At 48.3% G+C, this 22,110-nt stretch overlaps 1 protein-coding gene across 2 annotated transcripts in view; it reads left to right on the top strand.

Moving 5' to 3' along the window:
• Positions 1–22,110, top strand: part of flrt2 (fibronectin leucine rich transmembrane protein 2) — a 40,898-nt gene that overhangs the window by 17,809 nt on the left and 979 nt on the right. Inside the window, exons 1-2 of one of the 2 annotated variants that reach the window (XM_086189926.1) lie at positions 17,835–18,356; positions 20,582–22,110. The exon at positions 20,582–22,110 is cut by the window's right edge and continues 979 nt beyond it. In XM_086189926.1, coding sequence (XP_086046052.1) covers positions 21,023–22,110 — 1,088 coding nt within the window. In that variant the 5' untranslated portion in view covers positions 17,835–18,356; positions 20,582–21,022. Of the gene's footprint in view, positions 1–17,834; positions 18,357–20,581 lie in introns of those variants that run through there. The other variant, XM_086189927.1, reaches the window with a different exon arrangement.

Genomic DNA, 22,110 nt, shown 5'->3' on the forward strand with positions numbered 1-22,110 from the left:
ACAAGAGAGGATAAAAAGTAAAGGAATCGTAAAAAGGAAAGGAAGGAAAAAACAATTGGAGAATAATCTTGGGGGACAAGTATTAGAATATTAAATGCACTGTAATTAAAACCAGAGATAAGAAGGAATGTAGAGGAAGAAAAGTGCTGATCGCCTCATTGTGGTGAAGATCTATGGAAAGTGTGTGTGGGAACGTTGGTCTCACAGATCCGTGCTTCTGCTGCTCAGGGTGACGAGAGCTGAGACTGAACTGTGAGGCAGAACAAATCCTTCATTCTGAACTTACATGGGATGTAGCTTGGAGTTTACGAGTTTCCAATTTGCACGTTTTGTCATCGGCATATTAATGTCAAATCTTTAAGTCACAAATATGTAAACATCAGGACAAAAACCAAACATGTCAGTGATGACGAGCGCGCTGTCCAGTCAGGAAGCGGCGCTGGAGCGACTCAAGGGGAAGTCTGAGGCGTGTTTGTTTGGGTCCGCTTGACCGTGGTTCGTCTTCCTCGTTGTAGAACCTTGACCTTCCGGTCTCAGTATCCAGTGGATAGTGGAGGGATATCGTAGGAGGCGTTTGTCAGAGTTTCTTTACATTTGTAGAGGAGAGGAGTGTGTTTCAGTTTAATGTATTCATGCCCCCCGCCCTGCTCCAGATGGAGCCAGGCAGATAGGGAGGTGTGGGCTGTGGGACCTCTCCAGCTCCATTACTCACTGCTGCTCTCTCTCTCGAGCTGTATTCAATAAGCCACGTCCACTTTAGAGCAATCCAACCAAATGTGGAGGATTTGATTCAAATCCCACTCGGAGCCGATGGAAATGCAGCGGTGAGCCGACAGCATTCAGCCCTCTTTCACAGTGACTTTGAAATCTTTCTTGTTTAAATTAAAGAAATTAAAATATCAGCATTGTGTGATTTGAAATCTCTTCAAGCTGGTGTTACATTTCTCATTCATGTTTGTCCTCGATATTCGGGTGGAATCGTCTCTCTGTCTGTAGCGTGACAAGTAATGACAGGTTCACCACTGTTGCCAAAGTTAGTTTGAACAATGGCATCCATTACTGATCGCACCAGTGACTCACCGGGACATCAGCTCCTCTGTGGCAACAGCAGTCATGGCGTTGGTGTCACGACTCAACTCAGCTCCAGCGAGCAGCTGGACAGATGTTTAGCATAATACTAGCCACATTAGCGCAACTCTAGTCGGAAGATGCAGTACACTCCGTGCAGACAAAGCCGAACGATGAAAGAATGATTTTCAGCTACGAGCAAACAAAGAAACAAAAGAAGAATCCGTCAAATTTGTTCTCCAAACGACTGAAAGCGGCTGCTTACGTGTGGACTTCCTGCTGCTGTTGGTTTTTATAAAAACAGTTTTCAAGGGAGATGGGGTGCACGTGTTCGTCTGCAATGTTTTTGTGTCCTCATGATTCCAGAACTACTGTGGCTCTTCGTGTGTTACGATGCGTTCCAAGGAAGTATGGCTGTCCTTGAAGAATTATGCCAAAACACTTTGCCTCCCACCACGTCCTTCCTGCGGCGATGTTGCACAGATGACGCGTCCTGACATCAGCCTGATGAAGACCAACCAGAGGACCAATGAAGACAGGGCGTGTCCGGACCTTCGTCACACCCGTCTCCACCTCGCTAGCGTCAGGAAGTCCTGCTGGAACATCTGCAACACCTGGGGATGCGTAAGGCGATCAGGCTGCACAAACTCATCCAGACTCTGGCCGATTGTGTTCGCAACATTATAAACGCCAAGACGCATCACCATCCCCTCTGAACCCAACCAGCAAGTTCAAATTCTTGTGCAAGACTTTTATCGCAAGTTGTGACACGGTGACATCATAAAAACCGCATGAGACCGCCCCAGTCACATGTTCCAGCCTCCAGCGCCACAAACGAGGCACAGAAAACGCTGAGGACCCTGACGTCGGGCGCAGGAGCTCAGCGCTCACCGACCGAAATATGAACGGACTCCTGATAGCATCTCACCGTGTGGACGCCCTCATCATCATCATCATCATCATCATCTGAACGCCATCAGAAAAAGTCGTATCCAGCGATTATTGCAGCCCATGTAAGCAGAGTCAGTGCCATCATCTGAGCTAAAACTGATGAGGAGGCGAGTATCAGAGACTGGAGTGACATCAACCTGTCTTCATCCCGGACGTCAGCAGAATCTCTGAATTCTAAATTGTAAACCCTTCCACAGCTCCCTAATGAGCTAAGTTTAACGTTTCTGTGCTACGTGACTGACCAGCACTGATTTCCAGCACCTTGTTGCCATGGCCACCACTGGTAGAAGAGCCATTGTAACCTGAAACACTTGTCCTCATGGATGTACAATGGAGCATGATGTTGCCACTCAAAGGTTTCTCTGCTGTTGCTGCGACGAATGAGGTCTTTTTATTGCAAATCTAATTTTTGTTGTTGCTGAGTATCGAGCGTGTCTGCAGGAATTACGGCTGTGCACATCCCAGTTAGCTCAGCGTCAGCGAACACAAAGCTCCTGCTCACACAGGACTTTTATTGCAGTGAATATTTAATTGAATCCCCCATTTGCAGCCATAAATGTGTTTTGTCTTTTTGTGACTTAATTCAACCGCAGTTCTGCACCGATTCCGCGTGAATATGTAGGAAGTTTCTCTCTCGGCTTTGACCTGAGGTCCCGAGACTCCCCGTGCAGAAGTGAAAGTAAAGCTCACTTCACGTGATCGCGCGCTGTGCATGTCTTTATGGTGAGAAAACAGGCGGCAGGTCTTGAAGCCACGGTGGGTCCTCACTGTGCTTTGTGGCTGTTTTTAGCAGATTTCTAAAAAAACCAAGGGAACACAGTGACTTCAGGGGATGAAAGCAGAGAGCAGCAGCTGAAGTGACAGCAGAAGACTGGTGAACTGGAGCTCTTCGACTCTCCCACAAATAATACTCAGCAACACCTTGCCTCCACACAGACCTGTGCTCTTTGTGTAATTATATGACAGCGTGAGTAATGCAGCACGTGGCCTTGGGACGACTTGAGAGTGGGAGCTGTATTTTATGTTGTCCTTTATGTATCTGTGTGTTTGCTGCGCAGCTGTCCAGGTTTGAGAAATTAAGTTGGGTTTTTTGTTTTTTTTGTGGGTGTGAGTGAGGGGGTCTAATTACACAGTACAAGGGAGAGAGAGAGAGAGAGAGAGACGGAGGGACGGAGAGAGAGACAGAGGGAGGGAGACAGAGAGAGAGAGACGGAGGGAGACAGAGAGAGAGAAAGAGACGGAGGGACGGAGAGAGAGACAGAGGGAGGGAGACAGAGAGAGAGAGACGGAGGGAGACGGAGAGAGAGATCGAGGGAGGGAGAGAGAGAGAGAAAGAGACGGAGGGACGGAGAGAGAGACAGAGGGAGGGAGACAGAGAGAGAGAAAGAGACGAGGGAGAGAGAGAGAAAGAGATGGAGGGACGGAGAGAGATCGAGGGAGGTAGAGAGAGAGAGAAAGAGACAGAGAGAGACAGGGAGACAGAGAGAGATAGAGGGAGGGAGAGAGAGAGAGAGAGAGATAGGGGGAGGGGGAGAGAGCCCTTACCTGTTTGTAATTACATTTTGTCAAAAGCCTTTTCAGGGTGACCATCCTGAGGGGTGCGCCGGGCGCAGGGTGGCTGGGGACTGTTGTGGGCTCTGTTTCGCCCCGTCAGCAGCAGCAGCCAATGAGGGGACAGAAGCCGTGTCCCCTGTTTCCGTTATCATCTGTTGCCATCACTGATCTCAGTGTCTCTGGATCGTTTCAGCCTCTTTAACGCTCTCGTGCACCTGCCCTCTCAGCCTCACACCACTCTTTTATTGCGCCCAGTGAATTTACTTTTCCTGTATTACTTGACTTTAGTCTTCAGTGGAAGGTAAACCTCCTCCAATATAAATACCTCCAAAAACGGCGGCAAGCCTGCAGGGAAATGCCTTCTTAAGCCCTAAAGTATGTGAACAAGTACTGGGTTTACATGGACCCTAATACTGCAGTACTGATCAGAGTAACAGCCCTCAGAACACGGACGGAGGCTGGATTCTGACCCGACCGGCAGCAGGCAGAACCAATTTGCACGTCAAAAATGCTGCATTCTGATTGAATGCTCTGGGACGTATCAGCACACTGGATTTCTCCAAGGAATATGACCCATGTTCATGCAGCTAATTTGTAGTTCTGAAGCTGCAGAGAAGTGGAACTCAACCGTTTGGTTTGGTGTTGCAGCTCTCATCCACTTTGCTCCGCAACACAACTTTAACAGGTTCAGGGAGGCTTGCAACTGCCAGAGAAGTATCGAGGATTCGTTTTATTTTCTTTAACTTGAAAGTTCTAATGTTAAGAAGTGAAGCTGTGTTTTACTTGGGTGTTGAACTGGATTGCATTTCACTGAGAGGCATTTTTAATATTTTGACCACATCTTTTAGTAGATTCCACCTCCAACACCACCCACCATGACCCAAATAATACAAATTAGGAAAGATTATTCCATAATTGTGAGTGTGAAGCTGGTACATGAGGATTAGTGGCAGAAGCGTCTCGAGTCACAGAGCTGAGTCATGTGGCTTTTTGGAGCTGTTGCTGCTGGCGGTGAACACAATTCTCATGGAGTTATTGAAGATGATCTTCTTTATCATATGATATGGAAGTAAATATGCACAAGTTACAGCACTCATTGCAGCCTGACACGATGAACCAGTTCAGTCTGAGTGTAACGGTGCACACGGCATGTTTCATATCAACTACGTGGCTTCCCAGCAGGGTGAGCTGGTCGCTCTGGTGGATGTGTGAGAGGATATCAGTGCACAGCCGAGCGTGCGTGCTCAGGATGGGTCATGACTTTTCTTTCATAACAAGTAATCATAAGATTATGAATAAATACATTTATTGATGCAACTGCCTCCATTAGAAGGGGGCATCATTTTCCCAAAACAGAAACCTTAACTCTTCCCTTGACACCTTTGTGCTCTCCCTGTTCAGAGCTAAAGGTGTAGCTTTGAACAGCAAATTGCTAACTAGCCATGACGTCTAGCTTCTAGTGGTGTCTGACGGGATTTACTCAAATAGCTCCGAGTGAACGTCCAGCTTGGTTTTGATCTGAAAGGCAGCGAACGCAGAGCCAAACACACCCGAGCACACTGGTGGGTGATCACAGTCGCCAGCCGCAGGGGGAGGAAGCTCTCGAGGAGCAGGCTGGATGGGAACAGGGGTTTGCTGGGGAACTGTTACTGTTCTGATTGTGCTGGTGTGTCTGCAACACACACACACACACACACACACACACACACACACACACACACACACACACACACACACACACACACAATCTCCCCCATCTCATACTATCTTTCCCCTTTTTTTTTTTTGCTTAATTCCTCCTGGTTGAAAGATTTTGTTTCGCCTTACCAGGAATAAAACAGAGAGAGAGAGAGAGAGTGAGAGAGAGAGAGAGAGAGTGAGAGTGTGTACAAGGTGCTGCGATGAGGATCTGGAGGGGCATTCCTGTTGTCAGCATTGCTCCAGTACCTGTAGGCATTTTGTGTGTGCGTGTGTATGTGTGTGTGTGTGTGTGTGACTAACTTTGATGTTGGCATTTGTGCGTGTCCAACGGGTCTGAGTGTCTTTACATTTTTCAGCAGGCATGCATGTGTGCATGTGTGTGTGTGTATGTGTGTGTGTGTGTGTACAGCAGGAATAAAGCACCCCATTGATAAGAACAAGTTCTTCTTGTTAACATATCAGTAGAGCTGGACCTGAGCCAGCACTGAAATCCCAGGGGCGCAGTTCTACACACAACCCCGGCTATGACATGGCACTTACTACTCTACAGCCACACACACACACGCACACACACACACACACACACACACACACACACACACACACACAAACACGCGCATGCACACACGCGCGCACACACGCGCGCATGCACGCGGGCGCACACAGGGTTAGATAGTCCAGGAACAGAACATGTGTTAACACTCTTTTTCCAAGAGATACATTGAGGAGGACATTGAGCAATGTTTGGTCTCACATCTCTCCAGCGGCCGCCTGCTTTCCACTCGTCTAAAATGCTTCCATGTGCAGTCTCTGCATTCCGACTACCTTTCTGAGGCATTTCAAGACTCCCCCCAAAGATACCAGATACCCAGGGGAAAGCAGATAGTCATGAGAAATACCTGCTAGCTCTTAGTTGCCATAACAGTTTTAAATAACTGACGGGGGATTTTTGCAGTTCCCTGCTCGCTCACATGTGCCAGCTATTGTTTTCCTACTGTTATCCGGCGGGGAGATGGAGGCGAGGCTGCTTTATGACCGTCATAATCAGCATCCCTGGCGGCTGCATAGGGACATCGGCTCCAGCGGGCTGCAGCAGGGCACAGCTCGTTGTCAAATACAAGCGTCTGGCTGAAGGTCGCGGGGGAACAAAGAGACGCAGTGTGGAGAAGGAGCCGACCAACAAACGCCACAGTCCCGGCGTGAACGCGCGCGGCCCCTCGTCTGTTTGTCCAAGCATCTCAGATCGCTGTGGTTGAGAGCTGCAGAGCCGGCCGGCATAGAAATCACAGGAAGGCTCAACAGAGGGTCAAACAAGTGTCTCTGTGTGACAAACACATGAGGCAAAGCATGCTGGGAACAAAGCAGGCGTCCGGCGTGAGAATGACGTACTTCTACCATCAGAAAAAGCTGTATTTTGGATGTGAGGCTGCTCCTCGGGACGCACACATCTGGTTTCCTGATAGGTCAGGAAATGTGAGGGCGTGTGGAGATGAACAGCCACAATAACAGACAGGCCTTAACTTTACTGCATCGGAATCGAAGGAATTATCATTCCTGGAGCGTTTGATGTGCAGTCACATAGAACATTTCAGTCAACTGATTTACTAACTCGCCTCCCCTCAAAGCAGGATATCATGTGGAAATTTAAGAAACAGCTTTTAAAGAGCACAAATGCTCTTTTAAATACAGCGGGGAATTTTATTTTCCAGATGGCTCCGATATAGATCATAGGAAGGCACCAGCCAAGCATGCTCTCCATTATTACTGTTCTTAAAAGCTTTACCTCTTAAAGGAAATGCAAAGTGACAAATCGAAAAAAGAGCTCAGACAAAGAGGAGGGGGCAGGTCCTACGGATGGAAGTGTCCCTTTGGGCAAACCACATAATACTCATATCAAACCTGATCCATCCACCACTTGAATTTCTAACCATGCAATCAGGGGCTCTGCCAAGCCAGTGAGTGCGCCCTGATCAGCCTGACGATAAGAGGGGACCAACAGGGCGCTGCGGCTTTGTGGAAGGCCGCCGTCCTCCTGTTCGCTAGCAGACGTCCTGACTCAGTCCGGGATATTCGCTCATAGCCTGAAAACGCCTGCCGTGTCGCAGAGGTCGAGAGTCTCCCTCGGAGAACAAAACGGTCCCGGGGGCGTGTCACGCCATCTGCTCCGTAATCGCCTGCTCGACGGGTCGGTGCTGTAGAACCCGGGTTCAGGGGTGAGATCGTTATGCAACCTGACTGAAAACCAAAAAACCAAACCAAACCCTCATACCTGTCAGAGCCGTATCAACCTTCCCGTTTGCTGTCAGGAGTTTTCCTCTGTCTTCCTCCAAACCAACATTTAAAAACGCAGCAGGGACTTTTTTATGTTCTCGCCGTGTTTCACCAAAAGAGGAGCACCACTGGATACCCTGGATGTCCATGGCTTCATCTGCGAGGAGGTGCATTTGTTCTGTTTCGGTGGCAAATCTTCAGGCGTGATTGTGTTTCCCTGCTGATTTTCAGGCTTTATTCTGATATTCCTCACTTATGTCCGTCTGACATGATTTAATGTGTAACATAGAACATAATAAATGTTTATTCCATAAAATATCTCAGGCGTTTATGCTTTTGTCAACAGGTCACATTATTGACTTCTCTCAATGACTTTTTCCAAAGGAAATTCATCAAAAACGAAACAGGAGCGTTTTTCATGTCGAGCACTCGTGGGAGGAATAAAACTCTAATCGACTCTGACCTTTTTCAGACGGCATGAATGAACTGATGTAAGAAGCGATGCACAAAAGGAAAGCAACCAATCCTCCACATGCGTCTTTAGCGCTACGCTGTGTTGACATGACAACCCTTTGCAGGCACTCAGAAGAATACTGTCATTTATGCCTCTTTGGTCAGCGTTTATCTTGCTTTCATACGACTCCCCTGCGGGCATTAGTGCCAGAAAACGCAGTTAGCAGCTTTTTACTCTTTCTCCTTCTTTTAGTGCTGTTATTCTGGGCAGCGGCTCTCATAAATAGCTAATAAAGAGCAAAGCTATGACACATTTGTCTTCATGCTACATGCTATCACAGACAGGCGCGCTGCCTTATTCCTACCTTTTGCAAGACAGCGCAATTAATCTGCTTTGTGCCACCTGATAGCAAAGAGTGAACTGCAGAACAAGACGAATGAAAAACCAAAAGGGAAAGTCATGAATTTTACAGTGAAGCGATGAGCACCTGACCTTGGCTACCTTTACGCTTTGTCTTTCCTTGTCTTTTTTTAGGGTCGAGCTGCACCTTCTCTTAAAGAAAGAGAAGAAGAAAAAAAAAAGGAGGTTCGAGTCAGGCGTAGGTGAAGTCGTCTGTTCCCAAAATAGAAAATGAAGGAGGATAGGTGATGCTCGCCTGCCCCGGCGAGGGGAACGTGGGGAGATATTAGCCATATGTGATTCATTTACAACAGCATGCTTCAATTAATCTGGGCAGGGTGGCAGGCGCCAGGGTTGGGCCCTGTGCCACCTGAGTGAGAGAGGGAGAGTGATCTCCTGCTCTCCCAGGAGTGAGCAATGAAAACAGATCCCCTCCGATCGATACGCCTTACATTATTTCTCACATCAAACTCATCCCCTTGACTCTTCCCTCGTCTCCGCCACCTCCCTCGCTGGCTCTCGCCCTCGGAGCCCCTTTGTTCTCTCTCGTCGCGGGACGGAAGGCCAGCAAACGCTGAGCTGTTCCATCAGGCATCCCAGAAGCACCCTGAGAGGAGTGGTAATTCTCATGTAGGCGTCCACCGAGAGACACCCTTAGGATGTTCTGTCAGACTATTTCTAAACTGGGGCGGCGTGCTGCGGCGGTAAGTGAAAGCGAAGGGGGGGACAAACTCGTGAGGGGCAAAAACCACAGTGACCAGATGGAACCACAGATTGTTTTAAAGGGGCTACTGCCTCAGCAAAACCACATGGGGCAAAAATGCTATTTAGCAAAATCTCATTTCTGTTTTTCACGACACGGTGAGCGGCGCTGGAGGATCTTGTACACAAAAGATCAAGTGCTAATGCTGCCGACACGTGACGAGGAAGATCCAGCAGCCTCATCTGCCTCTGAGCCTGGCGGGCACGTTGATGAGAGGAGGTTCGCTCCGCTGGTGAGCAATACTCACTCCTGAAAACTTGCCAGGGTTTAGTACCACAAAGCTTTAAGTTACAGGGAGGCGTGCCAGGGCTGTACTTAAAGGCTGATTGCTACCGGAATTAAAATATCTTGATGATGATGAATTAAGCAGAGGAAATAAATAAATAGGAAGCCCCAGGATACGACGGGAGCTGCGTGGCAGGGCAGCGACGGCTGACGGTATATTTTTAGCAGCCTGTTGGGATGCTGTTTCACCTGGCTCCTGCTTTTATCTGGATTTATCCAACTTCCTGTCTCATGCATTTTTCAAACTGAAAGTCAAGTGGAGGGTTGAAGTAGAAAAAATAACACAGACACCCTCATCCATAAAGTGAGCTGTCGAAATGTCCCTGTGCCTCCCTGATGACTCCAGGCAATTAAAACTTTCTAACAGGAATATAGATTGGCATGTATGATGTGATGGGCTGTGTGTGTGTGTGTGTGTGTGTGTGTGTGTGTGTAAATATTTTATAATCAAAACAAGAATTATCTCGTCCTCATTTTATTTGGTTTCGTGTAAATATGTATGTTTGGAATTATCACTCTCTGTAGAAAGTCATACTATATGTGCTATACTGTAATTACCTCTAATTAAAATATAGTAATTAATAAGTGTCTCAGGTCGTGAGGGTGTAAATTGTTGTGAAACACTCTCCACTCAGCACTAATTTGAAAACATGCAATAATAAATCAGCTGCAGGGAGAAGCTGTCAGGAAGAAAAGGTTCAGGGGACCGTGGCGTTCAGGGTTTCAGGGCTTAGTTAATTAGTTGGAGGGGAAAACGGAGGATAAACACAGATTGTCGTTCAGGCGCAGGCGAAGCTTTCAAACAGCTGTGGCCAGCTGTGAGGGGCTGATCGAATCAAGGTGCTGGTCAGGCGGAGCGGAGCGGGGCTGGCGCCGGCGCCGGGGAACTGCTGCTCCCTGCGACAGACACATCAACACCACACGACGACAGTCCACATCTCCACATTCACACGTATCTCAGGCAACGCTGGTTCACCTCCTTCTCCAGGGTTCGCAGACAAAGTTCAACTTGATGAAAACTATTTTTCCATATTCAGAATTTTTTAATTGTGTACAACTGAAAATCAAATCCCGCCCCACATTTCACTCATCATTCATAATCATCCCACTTTTAGTCCTGAGCATGATTTCTATCTGCTGTCATCACTTCATTTCTCTTAAAGTCAAGTTTTGGACTTTTATGTTTCAATTATTCCAACAGTTTAACTCTAGAAAAAGAGACTCACGAGCATCGTTAACTCCTGGAAAAGATGACGCCACTCGCCATGCATTTATTCTGTTTTTTCATCCATCTTTGCTTTCATCTGTAACCCAGCGTTACGAGTCACATCAATAAGAACCCTTAGCAAATAATTATTAATGAGCTCTTAGTGTAAATGTTTGCCCCCCAACGTGAGCTAACAGTCCAAACATTATTTGGAATAATTCCAATGTCTTTACCTGGAAGTCAGCGTGTTTCCACCATGGTTTCAACAAATACATGTAAAGTACACGTGAGTCAATTGCCCCCCCCCCCCCAACCCCAAACAACGCGTGTGACACCTTCTGTCTGCCTTCAGGCTCTGAGCTGCCGGCAGACTCATAAAAGAGCAGCTTGGTTCATATGAAGGAGTTACTAGCCAAGCCTTTCTTATTTGAGGCTGTACGTCACCTCCAGCCCAAACACGCCTGTGATCACATGACTCCAAATGACGCAGCGTCCCCTGAGTCACCAAGGATCCACCGTGATCAACGCTGAATCAGGGTCTGGATCCCGGTTTGTTCAAACCCCCAGGTAACTGACTCATGTTTAGCCTGGGAGGCAGGAGCCGCCATGACCCCCCCGTCCACCCACCCACAAGACTTCCTCTCTGCCCGAGTCGGGAGGGGAAATTCAGCCCAGATGTGGCTTCAAACAAAAGAAAAGCTGCAGGGACGGGAGGTGGATCAGGTCCGTCTTTAGCCTGACCCCGAGCCCTCGTCCTTCCTGGCATCTGCCTGGGCTTCTCCTCTCCTGCTCTTCCTCACATGAGCTCCTGTATGTCTCACGGCTCCGGGGACTGCTGGCGTCGCTGCCGTGACCTCTCATGTTAGCGGAGTCACATCCTCTGTTTTCAGCCAATCAGGAGAAATTCTGGGATTTGTGAGCTTCCCTCAAGTCACTCAAGACGTTTAATGCCAAGAGCAGATTAAGCATCTCCCACTTTCCAGCCTTTTCATGGATCAGCAGCCGAACACAGCCGAGATGACGACACGCTGCAGAAACCACAGCTGACAAACGCTCGGTTCTACCAGAGCGACTGAAGCGGAGGTTGAGAGGGAATCCCAAATCAGAATCATTTGAAACAAAGGTCTTGAGGAGTTTCTCATCTCTGAAGCGCTGATCAGCTGTGGCTCATTTTAAACCCCCAACTTAAAACGAAATGTGGAATTTTTAAACCGTTTCTTAAGATGTGGTTTTATTGTCTTTTTCATAGAAATGTCCTGGCTTGTTCTCCAAAATAATGGAATGAATAAAGTAAGAAGAGAAACATGAACGAATGAACATTTTAACTCAGAAAAGGTTGGGATGTCTTTACAGGAAATCAGTGCTGCATGTTAACAACCCTCTCACTAATTGTCCTCATGCCTGGGGAGCATGAATGGACACCAACATCTCCAATAGAAAGGACAGTTGTGGACCAGCTCAACCTCAAGACTCAGATCCACACATTTATCTCGCTCGCCGACCACCGCACGGGGCCACCGCTTCCATTCTCGTGCTGTTTCCTGCTTTGGCCCGGTCGCGGCTCTAGCGCCGCCTCTGGTGGCCCGCGGCCACGTCGTCCCGGTGAGACCCGTCTGACAACGTGACGGAGGGAGCTTGTGGTAGCCTGGCGACCGTCAGCCGCTGGGGGTGAATTAGTGATGTCCAGGTGGGGAGAAAAATAGGAGAAGAGGCACAAAAGAGGTTTATTATTTTTCACAAGTGGGGGGCATGAAAGATAAAAGCAGCAAAGAAAAGAGGGCCCCCTTCGTCTGACGGTTGCAGGCTGCTGAGCCTGAGGTGGGGAGGGCCGGGATGACGCGGCGTCCAACTGTACTCATCCACAATCCTCTCTTCCTGCCGTCTGTGGAGTGATTCTCTTTCTCTGTCCTGCTGCTACGTCTCAACCCCCCACCCCCAGCAGAACTACAGGGCCGTGCTTGTTGTCAGCTAAGTGTTTTTACAGCCTGGCTTCAGCACAGGGCAGCATTCAGTCAGGACGCTGCCTTCACGGTCCCGCCGCAGGCTCGTGTGCTGCCTTCGCGGACTCTCCAGAGAGACTCGGCAGCAGCCACCTTCTGACAGACTGGGCCGAGCTTCCTATAGAAACTGGAAAAATAGCTTTTCTTTTCACGTTTGAAAAACCACCAACTCGCACTCCCCTGACACCAGGAAGGCCCCGTGTTGCGGTGCTGTCTTGAGGTTTGTGAGCGAGAGCGAGGGGCTGATTTGTCCGTGCTTCACAAGGACGAAGGGTGGCGATGTAAATGATATTTACTTGAACCCTGCCCTGCAATCAGAGGGATCGTTACGGAGGCGATTCGGTGTTTGTTGCATGTGCAGAATGTACTGGACGGTGTTTTTTTTTTTACTGTCTGTCAGTCTTGATTTGTTTGCACTCAATAATAGAAGACAGAAGAAACAATATATTTTGCTCCAGCGGGGCTGAGCAGCAATATTCCGCCTCCCTCGCCTGGCTCCTCTGTACAACAGTGTGTGTGCCGTCTCGTTTTCTCGGCCGTTGTCTTCTGGGAGCCACGCTGCGATATTAGTTGCACGCAGATTGATAATCGATGGGGGTAAACATAATTACATTGCCTTAGAAATTAATGAACGCATTGATCGCCCACTCTAAACGTAATCAGCATATTTTTCTTTAAGCCACTGAAATCTCCAGCGATTATATGGCGGCTTCAGCTACTTGGAATATGACTGTGGTTTCCCACACTTAATTCTTTCAAAGATCCTGCCAATACGTGTGTGTGTGTGTGTGTGTGTGTGTGTGTGTGGGGGGGGGTCTGAAACACTAATGTTGCTGGCACCTTTGAAGTGCTGTTCAGTGTCCAGATGTAAATTCATGCAGGGGGAGATGTGATAAGCTAATGATGTCTCCAGGGACCAGGGGGAATACAACCAAGGGATAAACATATCTGCATATCTGAGTGGACTGTTTTCAGCCTCTCCTGCCCTCCTTTGGCTCTGCTGGGCCCTGGACAGGAGCAGATGGACGGAGCAGGCTTTCATGTGCTCTGGGGTAATGTCTATCTGCACTTTATCAAGGTACAGAAGCGTGCAGAGTAAATATGCCACACCAAAGCTCTGGGAAGCTCTCTGGGCGAGGCAGCCTGGGAGTTTCCACACAGACCAAATATTTCTCTACATATGTAGGATATTGTGCAACAACATTTTAGACCTTCAAACTGCTCTATCATGAAGTGTTTCTGAGGGAAATTGGATCGAAAAGCAGGAAATAACTGGGGGGATGGGATCGGTGTTTCCAGCATGGTTTTGGGAAAAGAAATGAGGCTAAGATGCTAGCTAGCGTCAAGGTTTGGTCTGTACTCTGGGACGGGGCTCCTCAGACCCTCCACTGGAGGTGAGCATTTATACTCCTGCGTTGGTGTTGTGTCACCCTGCAATAACACTGCTCCACCACTAGTTGGCAGCAGAACAACAGCAGCTGGAACGACGCAAATATCGGAGTTGATGTACGTTGAAAAGTTCCTTTTCCTGAAATAAATATAACGCCGAAGGAGCGCAGGCACCCCAGGGCGACTGGATGCAGACGTTCAGACTGAGCTTTAGCTTGTTGACATGCTGTTTAAGTTGAGAAGGGATCCCAGGTGAACGCCACCAAGATGAAATGGGCTGCTGATGTTTACACTGAACTCAAAGCCAGTTTTCAATTCACTTCACTTCAGATCCCAAGCTTCAGTCCAGCTGAGTTAAGCTTGAGTGTGATTTCTCAAGCCGCTGTTGTCTCACTCCAACACGGTTATTTAGATTGAAAAAGGAAACAATTAACACACCAGATAATGGCTTTTGTACATTTGCCCACAGGCGCCTCTTTTGCCCATTTTAGTGTCTGTCATTTGATTTGCGTGCCAGAAAGACACATTCCATAACGCCGCACACGACCAGCCGCAGAGCTTCAAAACATGTCCATCAAGGAGGAAATAAAAATAGACTGTTTCCTCCAAATTCCCTCAATCAATAATTCATGCGGTGCACACAAGCTTGATTTATGAAGGAATTAAATGTTGTGGACTGGAGCTTGCACGGCCATCCATGTCGCCGACGTGACAGCCGAAATGAAACATGAAAGGCAAACACGTCGAACAAGCGAGTCGTCTGGAGCCGAGTCGACATGTCAGGGGACCCTAATGGCCCCGAACGGACAACCTGACACAGGTGATTTGAATGAGAGTCGCATAATTTATGAGAGAATTGAAAGCGTTACAAATGCTGAACGGGGTCACCAAAAGTCAAGCTGCCACTTTCATAGTATTTGGCAACTTGACAGTAAAGATCAGAGGCAACTTCTGACCTGCCGGGATCATGTGACTCCCGTGTGCCTTTCTGACCCTGGATCAGGCAGTAAACTAAAATGAAAACTCCGAACATGGCAGTTTTAGTATTTGCAGTCAAACACAAAGAGGCGTCCTCTTCACTCTTTGAGTAAGGAAACATAAACTATAAAGATACTGCAGCCTCCATTTGTCAGAGGCGGATAAAACTGTTATTGTCACATATTTGTGAAGAGTGTCGGAGCTTCTTTAGTGCCCCGCCAGTTGAAGAATGACATATTGTGTCGTCTGTTGCAACAAGCCAATATGGCTGCTATCAAGTGATTTAAGGATATCCTTTGAAATCTTCTAGTTCATAAAGAGTGGTGCTTTTTCATGGCAGTGCATTGTGTGTGTGTCGATCTTTCTCCTCTGCCTGTCTTTCCTATTAAAACATCTGCAGAGACATTTTCTTAACATATCCTAGCTGTGTTCTTGCTCACTGCTTCTTGTGCCTCCACCAAGGTTCTCAGCTGCGTCCGCTTGTCTGCCTGTTGGCAGGATTATTCTAAACTATCCGGCTGATTTTCTGCAACCTTGGTGGACGGCTGCTGCACGAGGACAGACAGAACATGCTGAGCCAGATACCTTTAAGATAGGGAAAACAACATTTCCAGCTCCGGCAAGAAGCTGCATGTGTTTGATGACGTTTGTCTGTGTGTGTGTCAGCAGGATTATGTGTCATGGTGGAGGCGATGAGTTTGGGGCAAATTAGCCAGAGCGCCACCCGGTGGCAACAGAAAACGGCATGTTCTTTTTACTCTCAGACATCATCCTCCTAGTCTGGCAACGTGATCATCTCAGATGTGGTCAGAACCTCCTTCAGAGCTTGCTGATGGGTCATTGTGAAGACTGCGAGGGCGTGGCCAGGAGGCGGCCATGTTTGATATTTGACCCTAGAACAGGAAGCTGTAGAAACTGGACTCGCATGGTCAGATCTTTGGTGAGTGTCCTGAAGACGTAGTATACAAGCCACCTGGAGGTTACAGGAAGTCAGCCTGATGGAACAAACGTCACATGGCTCTCTGTTGTGTTCACCTGATCCGCTGCATCATCACATGCAGGAAGTGTGTGTTCTCTGGCGCCACCTAGTAGACACAGGAAGGGAAATTAGCACCACATTGCAGCCTTAGTCTGCTCCGTCATGTAAAAACTGAATATTATCAGGGTTCCACTCCCTCACACACACACACACACACACACACACACACACACACACACACACACACACACACACACACACAGGAACGTGGGCTGGTGGTGTGAGGCTGCTCTCATCGCTGTGTGTAGCTTTACTTGACCGGAGCATGACGTTCTGGGGAAGCTCCCTGCAGCTTCCTGCTGGCTCTCCAGTCTCTTTGGTTGCAGGATATCTCAGAGATTAATGGATCACATTTGATGGGGAGATGCGCAGTGTAGACGGTGCCGTTGGAGGTGATCTGGATCAGACCCTAAATGCCGTTAGCGTCCATGTTGCCTCCTTGACACAGAAAGAAGAGCCTCGAGCTTCTCCACACGACCGACCCAGCCCAAATATCCAATCACGTCACTCATTTTCACGTTCATAGCTTCAGTGTCTGGAGTCACAGTTTTACCAAATCAAGCGCAAACCTGGAGTATGTAAAGGCCCTTAAAGGCCTGATGTCCCGGCAAAATGACTAATCTCATCAGTTGGACGTTAAAAGGTGAAGCAGTGGGCGATGGCCTGCGTGTGTGGCCAGAGAGTTAGGAGCCAACTTTACTTGTGCAGCTTTGACCAAACGCTGGACCCCACAAGACGAACTGGCTGTTTGAGGGTGAGGACTTCAGCTGCTGAGGGTTAGAATTAGGGTTTGGCGTCAGTTGTTAGGTTGGAGTTCAAAATGACAGCCAACACACAAGGACGTGAGTGTGTGTGAGCGTGTGTGTGAGCGTATGTTTGTTCAAATAAAGCAGGAGAACAATACACACATACACACACACACACACTAGAAAAAACACACCAAGTTTTCTGATGGTTGTCAGGGTTCAGTGCACGTGGATGCACATGCGTGTGAGAATGACGTGACGAATGCAGGAAGCGGCGAGGAGTGTGAGCCCGGCAGCTCAGCACTGCTGAATCAGTATTTGTGCGAAGGAGCAAATGAAGTTCGATGGAATTACTTTGGCTGATAGCTTGTGTCTAAGTGTTTCAAACCACTCGCAGAAAGTGATTGTGCTTCTCGCTGGGGGTTAATTATCCAGCTGTAATTAAGAAAATAGAAGTATTCTGGGAGAAATGATGAACCTACAGCCTGGAGGACGAAACGGACCTTCAGTGACCCCGAGAAGAGTCAGCCAGGAGTGCACCACAGTCACGTCTAAACAGAACAAAATGTTCATATAAATGTTATATATCTATATATCTATATCTATATCTATATATCTATATCTATATCTATATATCTATTTATATATATATATTTATATATAGATATATATACAGATATATATATATATATGTGTGTGTGTGTGTGTGTGTGTGTGTGTGTGAGTGTGTGTATAAAGCACCACCCCGTTGTGATTTTTTATTAAGAATGTGAGTTTGAGACATATTCTTGGATTTTCTGATTAAAATGCAAATGAGAGCTCAGACCCAGGCGCGGGGTGACGGAGGCCAGGCAAATAGCATGTAGGGATAAAGTGTGTTGAGAGACAAACTATTTTCTGCAGTGTGAGGGCAGCAGGGAGGATCTGTGGGCTCAAAGCCATCGCGGAGCTGCTGGAGGAGATGCATTCTTTATTCTGAGGAGGGGAGGAGGGACTGGAGGAGGGAGGGAGAGAAGGGGGAGAGAAAGAGAGAGAGAGAGAGAGACAGAGAGAGAGAGAGCACACGTCGCACTATCAACTGAACCCATCTAAGAAAACAACTCTGGGGAAGTCTGTCTGAGCTGCAGAGACACTGAAGGCAAGTTGGAGCCCCGCACCAACACCAGGCACCGGACGGACGCAGCTGGCCGTCATGGCCCGTGACGGATCGGGCGAGTGCGTCCTCACGGTTCAGCCAGAGTGGAAGTGGAGAAGTGGGCGCCGTGATCTCTCCGCTGCCGCTCCTCATGTATCGCAGACGGTGTTGAGCTAAAGCGGAGCTCCGTTCCGAGCTGGGAAAGAACAACAGAGAGAGAGAGAAGTGCGGAGCCGTGCGGGCAGATATGCTGCTCAGTCGACCGACGCTGCTGATCGGAGGCGACCTGCGTCGGCGCCGCCGAGCGGAGCTTTACGCGTGATCACCAGCAGGACCGCATGAAGGACGGAGGCTCGGAGAGAGGGGAAAAGTTGATCGCGGTCGCGGGGGCTGTTGTGGATGAAGGCTCGGCAAAGGTACAGTGGATGTCCCTCAATCATCAAGGAAACACTGAACGGAAATTAAACCAGCGGGTTTGGTTGGAAAATGTCTTTTATTATACAAGAGAATTACGATTCTCATGTTTAGGTTGCTGCAAGAGATGCGTTCCTTCGCGGACATTTAGTCTGAAATTCCCCGACTTGTTCGGAAGGAACTCAACGCAGTTCATCCCTGGTGTTCCTGATGTTTCATAAATCCCCGCTACGAAGCGCGCCGAGCCACATTTTTCACCCTGGAGAAAAACCCGACTTTTTTCTGGAGGAGCAGCGCTCTCAGTGCCACTGCGCGGCTTCCAATCCCCTCTGAAATAATTCATTCAAATGACCCCCCCCCCCCCGCGGCCTTTGAAGTATACCTGATCCGCCTCTTAAACACCCGATCCATTTTAAACTTTTAATTGCGTTTCTCTCCAAATCCAGTTCTAATCGGATTGTCCTGGCCGCCTATCACAGCGTTCATCTGGTGGTGGGAAACTGTGCTCCCTCGGCTGGAAATTAAATAAAAAGGAAAGAAAAAAAAGTCTTTTTTTTTTTTTTTACTCCTTAATCCACCGCCATCTATCGGATTTTTTGGTGTTATCTTGCAAAGACCAACCGTGCTTGTTTCTTCTTCCCATCCCAGTGACATTTTATTTATGCAGCTCTAATAATCTTGCTGCTGCTGCCTTGTGCTGTTGATTCTGCCTCCGTGGCAGCACATTTTATCACCTCATGTGGTTGCTTATTCTCCCCCGAAGCTTATTTGATTAAATTTAGCTCTTTCAATTTAGAAAAGTAGATCGCAGATGTGTGTCAACGGATTGTTCCTCCATCACTGCCACCGAGAGCCCGAGCTGGCTCCATCTACCCAACAAATAATGCAGTGAATTTAGAAAAAAAAAAAAAAAAAATCCAGCTGAAAAAGGCACATAAATGTATTTTGCTTTTTGGCGTCTGAGCAAAATATGAAACCTTGTTGTGCTGCAAGACAACAAATGTAAGAAGGAGTTCTTAAAAGCTGCAAGGTTCCAGGTTATTTTCCGAATCACGAGGCTAACTGGCTAGTCCTGCTCCCTGAGAACAACTTAATCCACACTCCAGGCCCATTCCTGTGCTTAAAATTCAGCCCATCATTCCCATAATTGAGTGTCATCCAACATGGACTCATGGGCGGAGCTTCAGTTAAGCTGAAGGCTCCGATGACAAGCGGTATCTTTCAATCATACCAGAGAAGAGGGGAAAAAATGCCTGATGGGCCATAAAACCTGGAAAAATGGATCTGAGGTCTCCAGCACTCCAGTGGCCTTGTGCCTCACTATAACCCCCCCCCCCCCCCCCCGCTGAAAAATAGCCTGTATCGATCATTTATTGCAGGTGGAGGGACTAAATTATCTTCCAATCGCGTTTCATGTGACAGCTTGTGTATGTCACTCTGGCTGGAGCCACTCGTTCAGGGTGTGTGTTCCTCGCTGCCGCTCTCTCTCGTCTCTTTTGTTTTCTCTACACCTGCAGTCTCACTAACCACAGCCTTCAGACTTGAGTGTGTCGACGGTGTGTTCAGACCTACATGTAATAATGAGCACCCCCACAGGCCACCGGCAAAACGTCTCCTCTGTTTACTGTAAGCACTGGTGTGTTTGCTGGTGTACCTCTGCCCACAACGCTGCTCAAGACCACTTCAATAAAAGACTTGTTTTTTCTTCCAGGAAATATCTTGTGCACCCAAGTTGGGACAAAACACGCCGATGTCTTCATTAGCCCTACCTCTTTTTAGCACGTTCTCAACTAAGTAGCATTGACGTTGCTCGGAACCGCTATGAATCCGTGAGTGTGTGTCCTCGCAGTTCTCTATTCCCTCCTTTGATAGAGTGGAGGGGATAAAAGCCGCCTTTATGTCTGTGACACCGGATGTGCAAGAGCTGTTCTGAATATTTATCAGATGGTTTGACTTTTCTCCCCCCAAAGAGTCGGTGTATAATTTGACATGAGTAGTGAATGATATGTTTGTGTCTTTCTGTTCCAGAGTGAAGGAAAGAGTGAAGGAAAGAGTGAAGGAAAGAGTGAGGGAAAGGCAACGCGTGTGTGTGTGTGTGTGTGTGGGTGTGAGTGAGTGTGTGCGTGTTTGTATGTCAAATAAAGAGACGGAGGAAGAGAGGCCCCCTCTCTCTGAGAACAGGCCACCCCTGAAAATACTAATCTGCCATTTCTTTGTTTTCCCACAGGTCTCTGGTTCCAAATGTCACCCTCCTCGGACTCGGCCTCAGTCGGGGACCAGCAGTGTGTGACGGACAGGCGAGTGGAGCCTGTGGTGGCTCACTACTGTGTGGCTTCAAATTGGCCCTGGCTGAGCTCTGCATGGAGCGCCGAGTGAAGGGCCTGGCTATGGTCTGATGTCTCAGCGTGGATGGAGTCAGTCAGAGGACTAGCCACCACTAATGAGACCGTCACTCTTCAGCTGAGGACTAGCATTTACAGGATTACGCCCACATTTTCCTGATCCTTTCCCAGCTAACTACATCATTACCAAACTCTCCTAGGTGGACTTTCTTGGGTTTGGTTTTTGGTGGATTTATACACATCATCGTCTGTCTGATCTTCATATTTGTTTTATTCCCTCACGGTTCTTTTTTATTGTTGGTTTCCCGTTTCCTGTTTTTTTCACTATGGAGTTTCTGGCTGGATCCTGGAATAAAGATTGGGCTTCTTTCTTGCAGTTTTGGTTGACTGTCATCGTAAGCCTCCAAATGCAGTTCAGCCCGGGTGCCTCTTGCCCGGACGAGTGTCGTTGTGACAAATCATTTGTGTACTGCAACGAACGCAGCCTGACGTCAGTGCCTCTGGGGATACAGGAGGGCTTCAAGGTCCTTTACCTACACAACAACCAGATCAACAATGCTGGCTTCCCTGTGGAACTTCACAATCTGGCCTCTGTGGAGACCGTATATCTCTATGGCAACCAGCTGGACGAGTTTCCCATCAATTTGCCCAAAAACACCAGGGTACTGCATCTCCAGGAGAACAACATCCAGACTATCTCCAGGGCAGCCCTGGCCCAGCTGACACGGTTAGAGGAACTGCACCTTGATGATAACTCCATCTCCACAGTGGGGGTGGAGGAGGGGGCCTTTAGGGAGGCGGTAAGCCTCAAACTCCTCTTCCTCACTAAGAACCATTTAAGCAGCGTTCCCATCGGCCTGCCAGAGGACCTGAAAGAGCTGCGGTTGGATGAGAACCGCATCGCTGTCATTGCAGAGGAGGCATTTCAGAATGTCACACGCCTGCAGCGCCTCCTGCTGGACGGGAACTTGCTGACGGATGAAGGTATTGCGCCCGGGACCTTCCAGGACCTGGCCACCCTCCGTGAGCTGGCTCTGGCCCGCAATTCCCTAACCTTCCCCCCTCCCTTGCTACCCAGCCAGTCTCTGGTCAAACTTAGCCTGCAGGAGAACCAGATTGACCAGATCCCTGTGGCGGCCTTTGCCGACCTAAACAGGCTAGAAAAACTGGATATCTCCAGTAACCAGCTCCAGACTCTCACACAGGGTGTCTTTGACAGTCTGTCGAGCCTGAGGCATCTCATGGTGCGAAATAATCCCTGGCGCTGTGACTGTGCCGTGAAATGGGTGGTGGTGTGGCTCAAGTCTTTACCCTCCTCCATCAACGCCCGAGGGTTCGTGTGCCAGAGTCCAGAGAAGGTGCGTGGCATGGCAATCAGAGAGCTCACGCTGGATATTATTGAGTGCCCGGTTGA

Source organism: Aulostomus chinensis, chromosome 20 (assembly GCF_037954235.1).
Source record: "Aulostomus chinensis isolate RoL2024-O1b breed Wild chromosome 20, RoL_Achi_v1.0, whole genome shotgun sequence".
Lineage (NCBI taxonomy): Eukaryota > Metazoa > Chordata > Actinopteri > Syngnathiformes > Aulostomidae > Aulostomus > Aulostomus chinensis.